This window comes from Nycticebus coucang, chromosome 3 (assembly GCF_027406575.1).
Source record: "Nycticebus coucang isolate mNycCou1 chromosome 3, mNycCou1.pri, whole genome shotgun sequence".
Lineage (NCBI taxonomy): Eukaryota > Metazoa > Chordata > Mammalia > Primates > Lorisidae > Nycticebus > Nycticebus coucang.
Genome location: NC_069782.1, coordinates 5,788,736 through 5,806,318, shown reverse-complemented (window position 1 = coordinate 5,806,318; position 17,583 = coordinate 5,788,736). Strand labels below are relative to the sequence as shown.

Here is a 17,583-nt window from a genome sequence, read left to right as displayed (position 1 = left end):
AGCAACAGAAACCACCTCCTCCCACCCCCAGTGCAGTGCTGAGCCAAGTCTCTCATTCTAGCAGTCTCTATGGTAGGAATCGGGGATACCCCATGGTCATCCTGCGCTGGGGTTTGCAAAACCCTTTCCACACCTGGATCTCAGGTGACCCCTGCTGTGCTGGGCTCTGTCACCAGTCATAGGAGTGTGGGGGTGTTAGAGACACAGTCCCTGCCTAGGATTTTGTATTCTTGTTGAGCTGAGTGCAGGCACTGAGGGCTGAATTCTAGAGAAAACAAAGGGCTGAGGAAATGGCTGCTGGGAAGTGGGGCAGTGAAGGAGGAGTCTGCTGTGGAGAAGGTGCTGGAGCAAAAAGCCCTGGGTCCGAGGCAGGTGGAACCCCAGCTCCGACACCTGTGTCTGCTGCAGGGTCCAGCCTTCCTCTCCTGAAAGGCCTCCACTTCTCCCCTTGGCCTTCTCTCTGGGTGGGCTGGGGTATCAGGTCTTGAGAACCAGTGCGAGGAGGGGAGATAACCTGAGTGGAAATGGTGGGAAATTAGAAAAAAAGACACGCAAGAGACATAAAACACACAAGAGACAAAGGTAGGACAGGATGGAGAGGGCTGACGACTGCCTGCAGCCAGCCGGCCCAAACTGTGGAAGCAGCTTTATTTATAAAGTATCTTGAACAAGGTAAATCTTAACACCTGGGGTAAGGATTAACTTTAAGGAGGAAAAGCTGTGTACTTGCTGATAATAGGGAAAGTACACAGGGGCTAATGACTTCTGGCAGGTGAAAAGAATGTTTTTAAAGGAGAAGTGGTTGGGAGTTGCTCTCTGAGCTTCCCAGGCTGTGGGGGACGCTGCCACCTCACAGCCTGTTCCCCACAATCGGGTGTTAGAAACTGCCCCGAGGGAGGAGGTGCAGGGCAGACAGGAGGTGTTTTCCACCTGCCAAGAAGGAGGTGGCAAGCAGGCTGCCCCAGGCCAGCCTCACCCATGGGGTTTCTGCCCTGTCCACGCAACCCTATGGCCTTGAGACTTCTGAGGCTATGGCGCCCCCATGTGGCAGCACAGTCTCAGCTGCCTCCCACAGTCTCAGCTGGCCATCTGGGTGCATGTCACTCATCAGCTCCAGGTAGCCCACCACTAGCAGGAAATTGGGACAAGGAGGTCAGAGGCTAAGTCAGGGCCTGGGCACACTGGGATCCCCTAAGCAACCCCCCGCCCGGCTTCCACTGGGCAGTGTGGACATGAGGCTCACACAGGGGAAGGGGTTTCTGGCATTGGTCCCATTCCTAGACAATGGCTCCAGGGTTTGCCCCTCTTGGTGGAAAGAGGTGGGGGGACACAAGCCTGCTCTTGGGGCCTGCTGCTGAGACCGGAGGGCACATGACTGACATTGGGACTGGAAGACGAACCCATCCTCAATGACACCACATAGCTGGGTACTGGGAGATTCTCAGTAACAAGGTGACGAGGAAGGAGTGTCCTCACAACCCCAACTGAACCCAGGTGAGTGGGTAGGGTGAGGTTTCCACCTCAGGCTCCCCACTGGGCTGGGCCTCAGGAGGTGAGATGCAGGTCTGGTTCCTGTGCCCCTCCAGCTACACAGTCTGGCCGTGCTGTGGGTTCTGGGCCCTGGTCCTCTCGAAGGTTGCACCTGATCAATCCACTGAGTTGTCAGCCAGGGTCATGAGGAAATGTGTGGGGTGTTTGGGGTCAAAATGCCAGGAAGCACTACTGGCGTGCAGTGGCCAGAGTTAGGACATCTGTCCACAGAGTGGGACAGTCTCGTATAAGGAGTAACAGTCCTGCCCAAAGGCCAAGAGGGCCCTGCTGAAAAACAGAATAATGAGAAACCAGGCTGGACATGGTGGCTGACACCTGTAATCCTAGCATTGTGGGAGGCCTAGCAGGGGGATCATTTGAGTTCTGGAGAAGCAAGACCCTGTTTCTAGGCGTGGTGGTAACTGCCTGTAGTCCCAGTTACTTGGGAGGCTGAGACAGGAAGATCACTTGAGTCCAGGAGTTGGAGGCTGCAGTGAGCTATGATTAGGCCACTGCACTTCAGCCTGAGCTTTCGTTAGAAAAGAGAAGCCCTGGGCGGCACCTGTGGCTCAAAGGAGTAAGGTGTCGGCCCCATATGCTGGAGGTGGCGGGTTCAACCCAGCCCCCGCCAAAAAAAGAAAGAAAAGAGAAGCCCTGTCTAGGATTTGACATGTCTACGCAACAGTAACATTCTAATATAAACTCAGAGATTTCATTCCCACTGTTTTCCCCCTATTGCCCAATGAAAACACCACCCTAACAGTTTAGAATTTCTCATATTTAATATTAATTCAAAGAGCTTAAAATTTTCTCAGATACATCTGTGCCTGGCTCCTGGGGTACAGCAGAGGATGAGCTCTGAGGGCCTCCTCCTCGTCCCACCCAGTGGGTTTCTTGTGGGCGGTTCTCCATGGGACCCTTCTCCAGGGCAGAGGCTGCTTGCTCTGGCACCAGCAGGTGCTATGTATTTCCAGGGCGTGTAAAGGAATGTGGGACTTGGCCTCCCGGCTAACGAACGAGGGGGCGAAAAAATGGGCAAAGCAGGAGTAACCCACAGTTTCCACTCGGGAAGACAGATGAGGGTCAATCATCCTCTTTGAGCCCCCGGGTGGTCATCGGGGATACTCCTCGGGGTCCAGGTCTGGGTCCTTGGTGGCCTGCAGCACGTCCACGTGACTATACGACTTCCAGGCCTGCAGGTTACAGCTCTTCAGGATGGTCCCCAGCTGCTGCCCTGGGCCTACTTCAAAAGTCTGGGGGAAGGCAGTGCCTTTCTTCCGCTCATATATGGTGTGCATCGTCTGCTCCCACTTTACTGGGGAGACTACCTGCTGGGCCAGCAGCTTCTGGATGTGCTTGGGGTGCATGTATCTATTCCCATTAATGTTTGAGTGGACGGAAATCAGAGGTTCCTTAATGGTGATTGTCTTTAAAACTTGCGCCAGGGGCTCCAAGGCTGGCTCCATGAGGCGGGTGTGGAACCCCCCACTAACAGGCAACATCTTGGTGCGTCTGAAATGAAACTTAGAGGAATTCTTCTGGAGAAACTGCAGAGCCTGGAAAAGAAAGGAGGTTCAAGCTGAACAAATCTTATGGCAAAAGTCAGCATCAGCAACCTCACAGTCTTGTGTATATGACTGATTTTTTAGAGACAGGGTCTTGCTCCATTGCCCAGCCTGGTCTTGAACTCCTGGTCTCAAGCAATCCTCCTGCTCCAGCCTCCCTGGCAGCTGGCACTGCAGGCTGAGCCACTGTGCCTGGCAGCCCCCCGCATACAACATGCTTATCTGTGCATATCTCATCTCATGAACCTTCTGCCATGACCTTAACTCACTTTTTTAGTTCCAGTTAAAATTAACCATACAGCCAGTGTCCCAGAAGTCTTCCTTTAGAGATGTGACCATTCAGATGCCCCAACTAGTAAGGTGACCACAGCATGGTTGAAAGAGACTCAAAGCTGTTAAACATGCAAACACTGGTTTGCACCCCCAGCCTGGCACTGTCATTTATTACCTGGCAAACTACTTAACATGTTGGAATCTCTCCTTTCTCATCCTAAAATAAACACAATTCCATCTACTTCACAAGGTTACTGGGAAGAGCAAATCCCTTAAGGTGTACGCCTGATAAAGGAAAAAGCATTGTCTAATTAAGTGTAGTTTATTTTATTTTATTTTATTATTATTATTTTTTTTTTGGCCAGGGCTGGGTTTGAACCTGCCACCTCTGGCATATGGGGCCGGCGCCCTACCCACTTGACCACAGGTGCTGCCTTAAGTGTAGTTTTTAATGAGAATTGTTATCATCTCATAATTTTTTTTTTTTTTTTTTGTGGTTTTTGGCTGGGGCTGGGTTTGAACCCGCCACCTCTGGCATATGGGACCGGCGCCCTACTCACTGAGCCACAGGCGCCGCCCAAATTATTATTTGTTTATTTATTTTGCAGTTCTTGGCCAGGGCTGGGTTTGAACCCGCCACCTCTGGCATATGGGGCCAGCGCCCTACCCCTTTGAGCCACAGGCACTGCCCCTCGTCTCATAATTTTTAATGTCTATTTTCTTCTTCTTTTTTTTTTTTTTTTTTGGAGACAGAGTCTCAAGCTGTCACCCTGGGTAGAATGCCATGGGGTCATAGCTGACAGCAACCTCTAACTCTTGGGGTCAAGTGATCCTCTTGCCTCAGTTTTTCTATTTAGAGACAGAGTCTCACTTTATTGCCCTTGGTAGAGTACCATGGTGTCACAGCTTACAGCAACCTCCAACTCCTGGGCTTAGGCGATTCTCTTGCCTCAGCCTCCCGAGTAGCTGGGACTATAGGCGCCCACCACAATGCCTGGCTATTTTTTTGTTGCAATTTGGCTGGGGATGGGTTCAAACCCGCCACCCTCGGTATATGGGCTGGCGCCCTACCCACTGAGCCACAGGCACCGCCTGGCTCAGTTTTTCTATTTTTACTGGGGTCTTGCTTTTTTTTGTTCAGGCTGGTCTTGAACCCGTGAGCTCAAGCTATCCACCTGCCTCAGCCTCCCAGAGTGCTAGGATTATAGGCGTGAGCCACCACACCCAACGCCTATTTTCTTGAGTCCATAATCTTCAAGATGAAAATTCAGAAGGAAAATCCAAACCCCATTTCATAACACAGGGTTTGGGATACTCATCTGGGGATTCTTTAGAGAAGAAAAGAGCCCTCTTTCCCTTAAGCCCAAAGCCTCTCCTATAGGGCACCTTAACTCAGAAAGGGTCTCAGGGACCAGCCAATAGGTCTGAACACTTCCAACTACATAGGCTGCAAATCACAAAATTTGCAAAGATCTTTATTTTTTTATTTAGTTATTTTTTTTTTTTGGGGGAACCTGTAATTTATTTATACATAAATGTGTATAAAGATAAATATATTTATATAGTTACTATTTTTTTTTCTTTTTTTTTTTTGGCCGGGGCTGGGTTTGAACCCGCCACCTCCGGCATATGGGACCGGCGCCCTACTCCTTGAGCCACAGGTGCCGCCCGTTACTATTTTTTTTTTTAATTGAGACAGAGTCTCACTTTGTCACCCTCAATAGAGTGCCATGGTGTCACGGCTCACAGCAACCTCAAACTCTTGGGCTTAAGTGATTCTCTTGCCTCAGCCTCCCTAGTAGCTGGGACTACAGGTTCCCACTACAACGCCCAGCTTTTTTTTTTGTACTTTTTGGCGGGGGCTGGGTTTGAACCCACAACCTCTGTTATACGGGGCCGGCGCCCTACTCCTTTGAGCCACAGGCACCGCCCCATCGCCTAGCTATTTTTTTTTGTTTAGCAGGCCCAGGTCAGGTTTGAACCTAGTAGCCCCTGAGCACGTGGCTGGCACCCTAACCACTGAACTAAGGGCACCCAGCCTGCAAAGATCTTTAAAACGGATTTTTTTTTTTTTGCACACAAATGCTAATTAAAAACTATATTTTTATCAAGTATTCAAAGAAAGGAAAAAGAACCTTTTTTTCTGAGACAGAGTCTTACTATGTGGCCCTCAGTAGAGTGCTATCGCGTCACAGTTCACAGCAACCTCAAATTCTTTGGGCTTAAGTGATTCTTTTGCCTCAGCCTCCCAAATAGCTGGGATCACAGGCGCCTGCCATAACACCTGGCTATTTTTTTGGTGCAGTTGTCACTGATGTTTAGCTGGCCTGGGCCGGTTTCAAACCCACCACCCTCAGTGCATGTGGTCGGCACCGTAACCACTGTGCTACGGGAGCTGCCCCTTTTGTTGCTTTTTTAGAGACAGGATCTCACTTTGTCACCCAGGCTGGAGTGCAGCAGCATGATCATAGCTCACTGCTGCCTCCGACTCCTGGAAGTCCGCCTGTGTATCCTCAAGCTTGTTGTTATATTTAATTAATTTTTTTTTTTTTTGAGACAGTCTCATGCTGTCCTCCTGGATAGAGTACGATAGCGTCACAGCTCACAGCAACCTCAAACTCCTGGGCTTAAGCAATTCTCTTGCCTCAGCCTCCTGAGTAGCTGGGACTATAGGCACCAGCCATAATGCCCGGCTACTTTTTGGTTCTAATTGTCATTGTTTGGCAGGCCCAGGCCGGATTTGAACCTGCCAGCTCTGGTGTATGTGGCTGGCACCTTAGCCGCTTGAGCTACAGGCGCCACCCATACTAGTTGCTTTAGAGCTGCTTGGTTAAATGTCTGGAGAAGCAGCAAATGGAAAGGAGGACAGCAGAAAGGAAATTAACGCCGTTGCAAAAGCAGACACCAGAAAAACATCAAGGCAGGGAACAGCATTCCAACAGAAAGCAGCTCCCCTTTCTCTAAGTAAACTAGATCAGGGGTTCTTTAGAGGCCTAGAATGTGTTATCAGTAGGCCCTTGGAGATACCTGCCCCTTTAAGTTAAACACAGGCTGGGTGATTTGTCTCCCTAGTACACACTGGAGAGCAGGGCAGTGTCCCGGGCTCTGCCTCCCTCTGCAGCACTAGGTTTACCACACATTCCCCCACCCCAAATACTTCTAAGACTGCCCCACTGCCAGACCTCACAGATGCAGGGTAGTCCAGCCCTCTGTACTGGACTGGTGTCTATCAAGGCAGTTCCCATCAACACCAACCTCTAGGTGTCCTGAAATCACTCTGCAATCAGGAAAGAGGTAGTTGGACACTTCACACACTGGGTTCTCTATGCCCAAAGACTTGCAGTGTTCCCGGGCTTCCAGACAGGCAGAGTTGAACTTGGACTGGGACTGGCCGAGGACTGATAACATTCCACTGGGGACAGCTTCTGAAGCTTCCTGCATGGCCTCAGCTCGGATTTTCACTGCATACAGACCTAACCAGAGAGAAGAGCATTTGGCAAAATCAGGACTCAGAAGGAAGGCAGGCAGGCCAGACCTGAAAAAAAAGAAAAAAAAAAGCACGAGCTCCACTCTGCTACAGACACTGAGAGTGGTGTGGGCTACAGCCCATGGGGCCAGCGTTCCGACTCTATCACAAAGTTGTTACTGCCATTGCCAAAAAGCAAGGAATTTCCTGCCTTAAAGCTGGTTGGGTGTAGGACAGTGGCTCTCAACTGGGACTGATTCTGCCGTAGAGCAGAGTCTGGAGAAATTTTCTGGTTGTCACAGCTAGGGTAGACAAAGAGTATAACTCACATCTAGTGAGTAAAGCTTAACATTTCCGCAATGCACAGGACTGCGACCCCAAACAGAATAGTCTGGTCCAAAACGTTAATAGTGCCACTGTGGAGAAACCCTGGTGAAGGGTAAGGAGGAAGAGAGTTGGAGGTTCACGCCTTGGGCAAGTCACAACCTCCTTCTGGTTCAAATTTTTAGTAAAATAAGGATAACAATACCCAATCTGCTTGGGTTGTTGTGAAAACTAGTAATCATTAACATGGGCTGCTTTACAAAACTACAAGTACATGAATTTCAGTAACACAATTATTGCAAATTAAATATTGTATTACTGTCTCTGCTTAGAGCTGGAGAACCTGGCGCAGCCAAGGCCGATGAGCTGACACATGTAGCTCCAAATCAGCGGGGCTCAAGTGCATGGTGAGGACTGGGTTGTGCCCAGGCAGGTCCAAAGACTACGACATTAAGAGTGGGCTGTAATGTCCTGGTCTGGGCCCGCTCCTTGGACAGAGAGGGGAGAGGACCAGACCAAGGAGATTAAGGGACTCACTCAGGGTTTGAAGGACAACAGAAGGGGGTCTGAAGAGTAAATCTTGCACCCTTCCTCATTAAGACATTTTCTTTTTTTTTTTTGAGACAGAGTCTCAAGCTGTTGCCCTGGGTAGAATGCTGTGCGTCACAGCTCACAGCAACTTCCAACTCTTGGGCTTAAGCGATTCTCTTGCCTCAGCCTCTCAAGTAGCTGGGACTACAGGCGCCCGCCACAACGCCCGGCTATTTTTTTTTTTTTTTTGGTTGTAGGGGCTGGCACCCTAGCCACAGGAGCTACAGGCGCCCAGCCTCATTAAGACATTTTCATTCACTCAGCACTTATATGTATTTACTGAACTTTCAGTCCCCTTACTAAGAAGGTGGAACACATACAGTAAGCACTTGTGCCAGGAAGTCAGAGAAGTGGAGAGGGCATGTGGAAGTCCTCCATGCATGCGCCAAAGCAGTAACTATGCAGAATGTCAAGTGACAAATTGAACACCAAATTGTAAATATGCTGTCATTCTTCAAGTACACGTAATGATAAAATGACACATAATACAGTAGTGTCATTAGGATGTGGAATTACGCAACTTTTCCCGTTAAGTCATTGGTGCTACAATGCTTAAAATAAAGCTGAAGTGACGGGGCGCCTGTGGCTCAAAGGACTAGGGGTGCAAGCCCCATATGCCAGAGGTGGTGGGTTCAAACCCAGCTCCGGCCAAAAACTGCAAAAAAAAAAACCAAAAAAAACTAAAGTGACACATTGTACCCCTTGATTGCACTAATGTACACAGCTATGATTTAACAATAAAAAAAAATAAAAAAAAAAAACTGAAGTGAAATTCACATATAACCCAACCATTGTAAAGTGTGTAATTCAGTGGTATTTGCTCCAGTTCTAATGTCTTTTTTTCATTGAGACAGTCTCACTTTGTTGCCCTCTGTAGAGTCCTGTAGCGTCATAGCTCACAGCAACCCCAAACTCTTGGGTTCAAGCAATTCTCTTGCTTCAGCCTCCCTATTAGCTGGGGACTGCAGGTGCCCGCCACAATGCCTGGCTATTGATTTTTGTTTAGTAGGCCCAGGCCAGGTTCGAACACACCAGCCCCAGTGCATGTGGCCGGCGCCCGAACCACTGAGCTACAGGCGCCTCTAGCTCTCTCTAGTTTCAAAACCTTTTCATCACCCCATAAAAACACCCACTAAGTAATCACTCCCCATTTTCCTCCTCCCACCCCTGGTGACCTCTAATCTGTTGTTTCTATGGATTGGACTCACGTATTCCGGACATTTCACATAAAAGGAATCATACGTGTGACCTTTACTGTCTGCCTTCTACTTGGCTAACATTTTTAAGGTTCATCCGTGTTCATACATGATAGCATGTATCAGTATTTTATTCCTTTTTACAATTTGAAAAATATTCCACTGTATGGATGTTCCACAATTTGTTGGTCCACTTATCAGATAATGAACATTTGGGATATTTCTACCTTCTGGCTATTGTTAAAGCTGACATATATATTAAGTACAAGTTTTTCTGGGTGGACATGCTTTTTTATTATTTATTTTTTTTTGGGAGTCTCACTTTGTTGCCCTCAGTAGAGTGCTGTAGCGTCACAGCTCACAGCAATTGCCCAAGAGCTTAGGCAATTCTCTTGCCTCAGCCTCCCGAGTAGCTGGGACTACAGGTGCCTACCACAATGCCTGGCTATTTTTTTGTTGCAGTTTGGCCGGGGGCCGGTTTTGAACCCACCACCCTCAGTATATGGGGCTGGCGCCCTACTCACTGAGCCACAGGCACTGCCCTGGGTGGACATGTTTTAATTTCCTAGGTATATACCTATGAGTAGAATTGTTGGGTCATGTGGTTGTGAGGAAATGGCCAAACTGTTTTCCATAGTGGCTTTACTGTTTTGCATTCTCACCAGCAATGTATGAGGATTTCTATTTTTCCATATACTCATTGGTACTTAATTTTTTGGAGACGGATTTTCACTTTTTCACTCTTGGTAGAGTGCTGTGGTATCAAGTGATCTTTTTTTTTTTTTTTTTTTTTTTTTGTAGAGACAGAGTCTCACTTTATGGCCCTCGGTAGAGTGCCATGGCATCACACAGCTCACAGCAACCTCCAACTCCTGGGCTTAAGCGATTCTCTTGCCTCAGCCTCCCAAGTAGCTGGGACTACAGGCGCCTGCCACAACACCCGGCTATTTTTTGGTTGCAGTTCAGCCGGGGCTGGGTTTGAACCCGCCACCCTCGGTACATGGGGCCGGTGCCCTACCGACTGAGCCACAGGCACCGCCAGTATCAAGTGATCTTGTCTCAGCCTCCCAAGTAGCTGGGACTACAGGTGCCCACAACACCCGGTTAGTTTTTCTATTTTTTGTAGAGATGGGGTCTCGCTCGTGCTCAGGCTGGTCTTGAACTCCTGAGCTCAGGCAATCTACCCACCTTGGCCTCCCAGAGTTCTAGGATTATAGTTATGAGCCTCTTTGCCCTCTTTTTTTTTTTTTTTTTTAAATAAAAGCCATCCTAGTGGGTATGAAGTGCTATTTCATGGTGGTGTTGATTTGCCCCTCCCCCGATTATTGTGACGATGACCATCCTGCCATGTGCATACTGTTATCTTCTTTGAAGAAGTATCTATTCAACTCCCTTGCCTGTATCTTAAGTACAAGCAAAAGTTGAACTGTTTTAACTATAAGCAAAAATCTCAAGTAAAAGTGATACATCTCAAGATCAAATATTAATTTACTCCTTTTCATTCATTGAGTATCTATTGAGCATTCTCCTTGTATGGCGGCACTGGGGGGGGTGACAGCACAGGCAGTGAGAAAGGCAGTTAGGCAAGCAGAGTTTATGACATTATAAAGAGAAGGATGCCGTGGTTCATGCCTATAGTCCCAGCACTTTAAGAGGGCAAGGTGGGAGAATCTCTGAACCCAGGAGTCTGAGACTAGCATGGGAACACAGCAAGACCCTGTCTCTCCAAAAAATGTAGAAGTTAGCTGGGCATGGCGGTACATGCCTTTAGTCCCTCCCAACAACTTGGTAAGTTGAGGCAGGAGGATTGCTTGAGCCCAGGAGTTTGAGATTGCAACGAGCTGATAGCACTGTATTCCAGCCTAGGACCCAGCCTAGGACCCTCTTGAGAGAGGAAGAGCTAGAGATAGATAGATAGATATGGGACACCCCGAACGGATCTTTAGATTTACAAAGAAATCATGGTAAAATACGGTCCTCAAGATCCAACGCCAGCCCTGTCCACTATCATTTAAAAAACTTTTTTTAAGAGATACGGTCTTACTCTGTGGCCTAGATTGGAGTACAGTGGCATGATCATACCTTACTACACCTTGAACTCCTGGACTCAAACTGTCTTAGTCTCCCCTTAGCTGGGACTGTAGGTGTGCACCACTGTGTCTGGTTATTTTAGAGATAGGGTCTTGCTATGTTGCCTAGGCTGGTCTCAAGCAATCTTCCTGCCTCAGCCTTCCCACGTGCTGGAACTACAGGTGTGAGCCAACACTCCTAGTCTCCAGTATCATTTTTGGCAGTGTTCTTTACCCCTGAATGACCCCGGTGAGACCACACCCTACATAAAACCAAACTCCTTCCTGTGTACCTTCAGAAAAGTCCATGGCTCCCGCAAAAACTAGGGCTGCAAACTCTCCCACACTGAATCCAGCAGCAGCAACACAGTTCTCAATAACCTGCGGTAACAGATGCAGAACATGAGGCCAAATTCTCTGGAGGAGTTCAGTTCTGACGCACTTCAGTGAGCCAGGTCCCATTGGCCTGGTGCTCCAACTGCACAAGGACACATAGATGTGGCCTTGACAGTCACTGAGTACAGCCCCTTTATTAAGGAGGAACTTCTCTGGTGAGTTAAAGCCCAGGCAACGCCATGGTCATGCTGACTCCAACTCAGGGCTCTACCTTCTCTTGCCTTGGCCCTGCAGTGATATCTCAGTCCATATGGTGTGTAGAAGGTAAGTGCAGAAGGGTGTGACTTTGGAGTCACAAAGACTAGATTTCTTAGCGGAGTTCCCTAATAGCTCAGCTTGCTATTACCTCATGTGTGAAAGGAGAGAGGAGCAGGGTCTCTTGCCTCAGGGTCTATCTCAAAGGGCTGCTGAATTACATGAAGATAACATCTATAAAGTGCTTAGAGCAGACATGGCCCAGGGTAAGCGGTGAAATGAGTGTTATTATCATGACTCAGTAGAACTACTTAACTAATTCCTTTAATATCTCCAATTCTCCTTTCCTCTTCCATAAAATAACTTCACAGATAGATGGCTATGGAGGTGAAATGGGGTAAAGGATCTCAAGTGTTAGCTTAATGTTTATTGTCTTGATTTTTTTTTTTTGGAGACAGAGCCTCAAGCTGACGCCCTGGGTAGAGTGCTGTAGCATTTGGAGCTGGGTAGCAGCTCACAGCAACCTCCAACTCCTGGCCTCAAGCGATTCTCCTGTCTCTGCCTCCCAAGTAGCTGGGACTATAGGTGCCCGCCACAATGCCCAGCTATTTTTTGGTTGTAGTTGTCATTGTTGTTTGGCAGGCCTGGGGTGGATTTGAACCCACCAACTCTGTTGTATGTGGCTGGTGCCTTAGCCGCTTGAGCTACAGGCACCAAGCCACTGTCTTGATGTTATTATTCTTCTTGGTTTTTTTTTTTTTTTTTTTTTTGAGACAGAGCCTCAAGCTGTCACCCTGGGTAGAGTGCTGTAGCGTCACAGCTCACAGCAACCTCCAACTCCTGGGCTCAAGCGATTCTCCTGCCTCCGCCTCTCAAGTAGCTGGGATTACAGGTCCCTGCCACAATGCCTGGCTATTTTTTGGTTGCAGCCATCATTGTTGTTTGGCGGGTCAGGGATGGATTCAAACTGGCCAGCTCAGGTGTAAGTGGCTGGCACCTTAGCTGTGTGAGCCACAGGCGCAGAGCCTGTCTTAATATTATTAAATAAATAAATAAATATTTTTTTGGAGACAGAGTCTGACTTTGTCACCCTCAGTAGAGTGCCATAACGTCACAGCTCACAGCAACCTCCAGCTCTTGGGTTTAGGTGATTCTCTTGCCTCAGACTCCCGAGTAGCTGGGACTACAGGCGCCCACCACAATGCCCGGCTATTTTTTGTTGCTGTTTGGCCAGGGCCGGGTTTGAACCTGCCACCCTCGGTATATAGGGTTGGAGTCCTACTCACTGAGCCACAGGCACCACCCGATATTATTAAATATTAATATCAATTCACCACCTTCAAGTGAAGGGACATTTTCATATACCATCTTCTTAATGATCTTTCATTTAAGGATGAAGTTTAATCCTTTTAAAATCATCTAATAGTTGGGCTGCGCCTGTGGCTCAAAGGAGTAGGGCGCTGGCCCCATATGCCAGAGGTGACAGGTTCAAACCCAGCCCTGGCCAAAAACCGCAAAAAAAAAAAAAAAAAAAAAAAAAATTCTAATAGTTAAACAGATGATTGTGGATCACTTAAAATAGCAACCCAGCCCTTCACTCCCCATCTCCTTAACCTGTCCTAGATTTCTTTCTGTAATGTTTATCTTCTTTAACACACTATGTAATTTACATAATTAGTAAAGTTACTGTCTTTAAACTGTCTCCTCTAAGATGCAGGGGTCCATGTCTTATAACAGGGCGCCTAGAACAGTGCCTGGCATATTATAGGATCTCAGTAAGAATCTGTTGAATGAGTCAGACATGGGAGCCCACTGGCCTGGTAGGCGACAGCCTCAGGGAAGGCCCCGGCCTGGTCGCTAGAGCTTGGGCAGAACCCACCTAACCCGACCTACTAGGGGGCTCCGGGCCTCACCGCTGGCTGCAGGTGATGGAGTTTCTCGACCGCGGCCAGCGAAGCCACGAAGACAGCGGGCTGGCAGTACGCGGTGCGGTCCAGGGCCTCCTGCGGCCCATGCAGGCTCAGTTCCAGCAGGTCGTAGCCCAGCACGCGGTGGGCGGCGGCGTAGAGCTCTCGGACGCGCGGGTAGGCGAGCAGACCGCGACCCATGCCCACCACTTGGCTGCCCTGGCCCGGGAAGAGCAGCACCGAACACTGGCCCGGCATTCGCCGCGTCGTCGCCGGCACGGGCTCCTCCTCCGCCACTGTAGCTCCTCGCAGCAGCTCTGCCACCCTCTCGGCGCCCGGTGGGAACACCGGAAAGCTTGAGGTGCCGCGGCGGCAGCCAGAATACCAACTCCAGGCCCACGCCGCCCTGGCAGTCGGCGCGCTCATGGTGCAACACCGGCGCCGCGCGCGTTACTGCGGCGACCGAGGCCCGACTGCGGCGGCGCTGCGCTGCGTGGTCCCTGGCGCATTTCCTGTCGGGCCGCCCGGGGCACCCGGGAGCAGAAAGAAAGGTTCCGTAGTTACTGGTTCCGCCTGGCTTCCAGTCGCTTCGTGGCTGTGTGCTGGGGTCCTAGAGTGAACCAAGCGCTTACTTAAACCTCCACGGCCAAGAGTGGACCTGAACACCCCTGCACAGCGAGCCCTCGACAGATACTTATGTAATAACGCAACGCAATGTAATATTTACTCGTTCTACCTAGCTCATGAAGAGTACTTGAGATTTTCAAATTCTCCTTCATATATGATTTTCCCAGCATGAAGCAAGATAACAGCTGTGTTTTATAATGTTTCCTACAAATCAGGCACGGAGTCTGTTACAAGAGGCATTCAACAAATCTTTATGCCATTGAACAAACCCTGGATATCTTTCAGATATTAGCTTATGTAATTCCTCATGTAAGGCTGTTATGGGTAGGTGATATCCTCAACTTAGAGGTGAGTAGATGGAGGTCACAGATTGGGTGACAGGTAGTTAGGAACAGAACAGGAATTGGAAATTGGGGTTATCTAGTGTCAACCTAAAAGAAACTCAGAGAGACAGGCTATCCAGAAAAAAATGACTTCATTTGGGAATAGCAGAAGGATAGCAATCTGAATGCAAGTGGGGCAGGCAGGGGTAGCTAAGTGAGTGGGGGGTGGGGTAGGGAAGGGCGATCTTTTTTTTTTTTTTAATTGGGGATTCATTGAGGGTAAAAGAAACCAGGTTACACTGATTGCATTTGTTAGGTAAAGTCCCTCTTAGAATCGTGTCTTGCCCCCAAAAGGTGTGGTACACACCAAGACCCTAACCTCTCTCTCTCCTTCCCTCTCTCTGCTCTTCCTTTCCCCCACTCCCCTCCCTCCTTCTTTCTCTCCGAAGGGGAATCTTTTAATGATAAAGAGAAGTCCACTGAAGCTGTTTTGAAACTAAACGTTACAAAGATCAAACTTTACAGGGATTTGTTGCAGGAGTTGGTGTGAGCTTATCAGCCATTGCTAGGCAAGTGTTGTGCAGGTTATCTTTTCTGTGGCTCACAGGGGTAGGGTGCCAGCTCCATATGCCAGAGGTGGTGGGTTCAAACCCAGCCCCGGCCAAAAACTGCAAAGGAAACAAAAAAAAAAAAAACAAAACAGGTATCTTTTTGAATAGCTGGGACTTCAGGGGCCTACCACAAGGTCTGGGTAACTTTTCTATTTTCACTAGAGACAGTTCTCACTCTTGCTCAGGCTGGTCTGGAACTCCTGAGCTCAAGCAATCTACTTGCCTTGGGCCTCCCACAGTGCTAGGATTACAGTCCTAAACCACCTTGCAGGCCTTATTTATTTATTTATTTATTTATTTATTTATTTTTTGAAACAAGAGTCTCTTCCTCTGTTCCCCCAGGTTAGAGTGCTGTGGAGTCAGCCTACGTCACAGCAACCTCAAACTCCTGGATTCATATGATCCTCCTGTTTTAGCCTCACAAGTAGCTGGGACTACAGGCACCTGCAGTGTAGTCCAGGACCTCTTGTGGCCTCCACAACACCTAGCTAGTTTTTTCTATTTTTAGTAGAGCCAGCGTCTTGTTCTTGTTCAGGCTGGTCTAGAACTCCTGAGCGTAAGGTATCCTCCCACCTCAGACTCCAGAGAGCTAGGATTACAGGTATGAGCCACCATGCCCAGGCTTTTTCTCATTTCTTTCCAGCCACATCTAAGGAGCCAGGACACACACACACACACATACTCCACACATCATACTGAGAAGATCTAGGTAGTCTTAGTTTGTTTGGGTTGCTATAACAGAATACCATAGACCAGGGGCTTAAACACCAGAATTTTATTTCTCATAGTTTTGAAGGCTGGGAAGTCCTAAGTTCAAGGCACCTGCAGATCTAGTGTCTGGTGACAGCCTACTTCCTGGTTTCCAAATGGCTGGCTTCTTATTGTATCTGCATGTGGTAGAGGGTAAAGAGTGAGAGAAAGCCCATGTCTCTTCCTTTTTTTTTTTTTTTTGTAATAAGGATATTAATCCTATTCAGGAGGCTCCATGAGATGAAGTGATGATATAATAACCTCCCAAAGGCCCTGCCTCTAAATACCATGCACTGGGGATTAGGCTTCAGCACATGAACTTTGGAAGGACACAAAATTCAGTCCATAGCAAGCCACATCAGCTAATCTACTTCACTGTTCTACAAAAAAAAAATCAAATAAAGCCGGCATAGTGGCTTATAGCTGTAATCCTAGCACTCCGGGAGGCCAAGGCTGGTGGATCACCTGAGCTCAGGAGTTTGAGACCAGCCTGAGCAAGGATGAGACCCTGTTTCCATTAAAAACTGAAAAACTGGCTGGGTGCAGTGGCTCACGCCTGTAATCCTAGCACTCCAGGAGGCCAAGGCAGGTGGACTGCTTGAGCTCATGAAGAATCAACTAAGCAAAGATCTAAGTCTCAAGACATCTATGGCAGCCCTGCTTTTGATAAGGAAATAGCAGAGAGAAGCTGTATGTCCAACAAGAGAGGATTAGTTCAACAAAGTTCCATTCAGTGCTATGGTCATAAAAGATAAGGAGGAGATTTTCAGGCTAAGACATGCATAGAGCACACACTGTCTCTGGAAGCCCAAAATCCACAGCAAAGGGATATTTTAAAGACACAAATCCGCAAGAACAGGAAGAACAGGAAAGGGGACTGCAGCCCCAGAGCCTGGAATGTGGAAAGCGTAGATTGATGCCGCCTGACTTAGTTGATCTCAGCTGAATCCCTCCCAGCAGTGGGCAAAGCTGAGAACCAACAACCCTTTACAACAGAATGTTCAAAGGCTTAAGAATGAGATAACAACAGTTATAAGTTCCTTTGTTCCTTCTCCACTCCCACAGCTTCACTTGAGTAGTTTTTAATAAAACTTAAGAGCTGGGCCAGGGGAGCAGTGGCTCATGCCTGTCATCCTAGCACTCTGGGAGGCCGAGGTGGGTGGATTGCTCTGAGCTCACAGGTTCCAGACCTCCTCTCTAAAATTAGCTGGGCGTTGTGGTGGGCGCCTGTAGTCCCAGCTCCTTGGGAGGCTGAGGCGAGAGAATTGCTTGAGCCCAAGAGTTAGAGGTGGCTGGGAGCTATGATGCCACAGTACTCTACTGAGGGTGACAAAGTGAGACTGTGTTTCAAAAATAAAAAAAACTTAAGAGCTGATAGCAGCACCTGCTTCTAGGACTAAAGATGAAAGAAGACTGAAACCAGAGGACTATTTGAAGGTGTCTTTGAGAAGCAAATCTTTAGACCCCACTCTCGTTCCCTGGCCACTGGGCAAGGCCCCTTCCCTACTCTGGCAAATATCTGGGATTTAGTTCTGGAAAGGGTCCAAGGCTCTCCAGGCTAGAGATGGCAGGGACAGTGGTGAATGTAGGTAATCTGCCCAAACAGGTTGACATCGAATGCTGAATGCAGAGACCTCCTCCTGTGGTGACCCTAAGTGAGCTCCCCCAAAACCTGGAGCCAGACCTTATCCTCCAGGCAATAGACTGCAGGACTCTGAGGAATCTGACTGGCCCAAAAGGAAAATGCTGACAGTCCAGAA

General features: G+C 48.4%; 1 protein-coding gene across 2 annotated transcripts; it reads right to left on the bottom strand.

Moving 5' to 3' along the window:
• Positions 1–2,293: 2,293 nt before the first annotated feature.
• MCAT (malonyl-CoA-acyl carrier protein transacylase) lies at positions 2,294–14,069 on the bottom strand. Of its 2 annotated transcripts, XM_053582983.1 has the most exons (4): positions 13,519–14,058; positions 11,308–11,395; positions 6,624–6,841; positions 2,294–3,086 (listed from the first exon to the last, which is right to left on the bottom strand). In XM_053582983.1, exons 1-4 carry the CDS (start codon positions 13,936–13,938, stop codon positions 2,643–2,645), a joined length of 1,170 nt encoding a protein of 389 aa, XP_053438958.1. In that variant the 5' UTR covers positions 13,939–14,058; the 3' UTR covers positions 2,294–2,642. The 2 variants fall into 2 exon arrangements, with proteins under 2 accessions (XP_053438958.1, XP_053438959.1); XM_053582984.1 differs by lacking the exon at positions 6,624–6,841 and having other exon boundaries at positions 2,788–3,086; positions 13,519–14,069.
• Between the last annotated feature and the right edge of the window lie 3,514 nt (positions 14,070–17,583).

What these genes read in the sequence shown, in the direction of transcription:
- MCAT (XM_053582983.1), bottom strand. Translation starts at nt 13,938, where the DNA reads ATGAGCGCGCCGACTGCCAGGGCGGCGTGGGCCTGGAGTTGGTATTCT. An exon ending in TCCATCACCTGCAGCCAGCG is followed by an intron (nt 11,396 to 13,518) that starts GTGAGGCCCGGA and finishes CTGTTACCGCAG; the next exon opens with GTTATTGAGAACTGTGTTGC. An exon ending in TGATTTCAGGACACCTAGAG is followed by an intron (nt 3,087 to 6,623) that starts GTTGGTGTTGAT and finishes TTTCTTTTCCAG; the next exon opens with GCTCTGCAGTTTCTCCAGAA.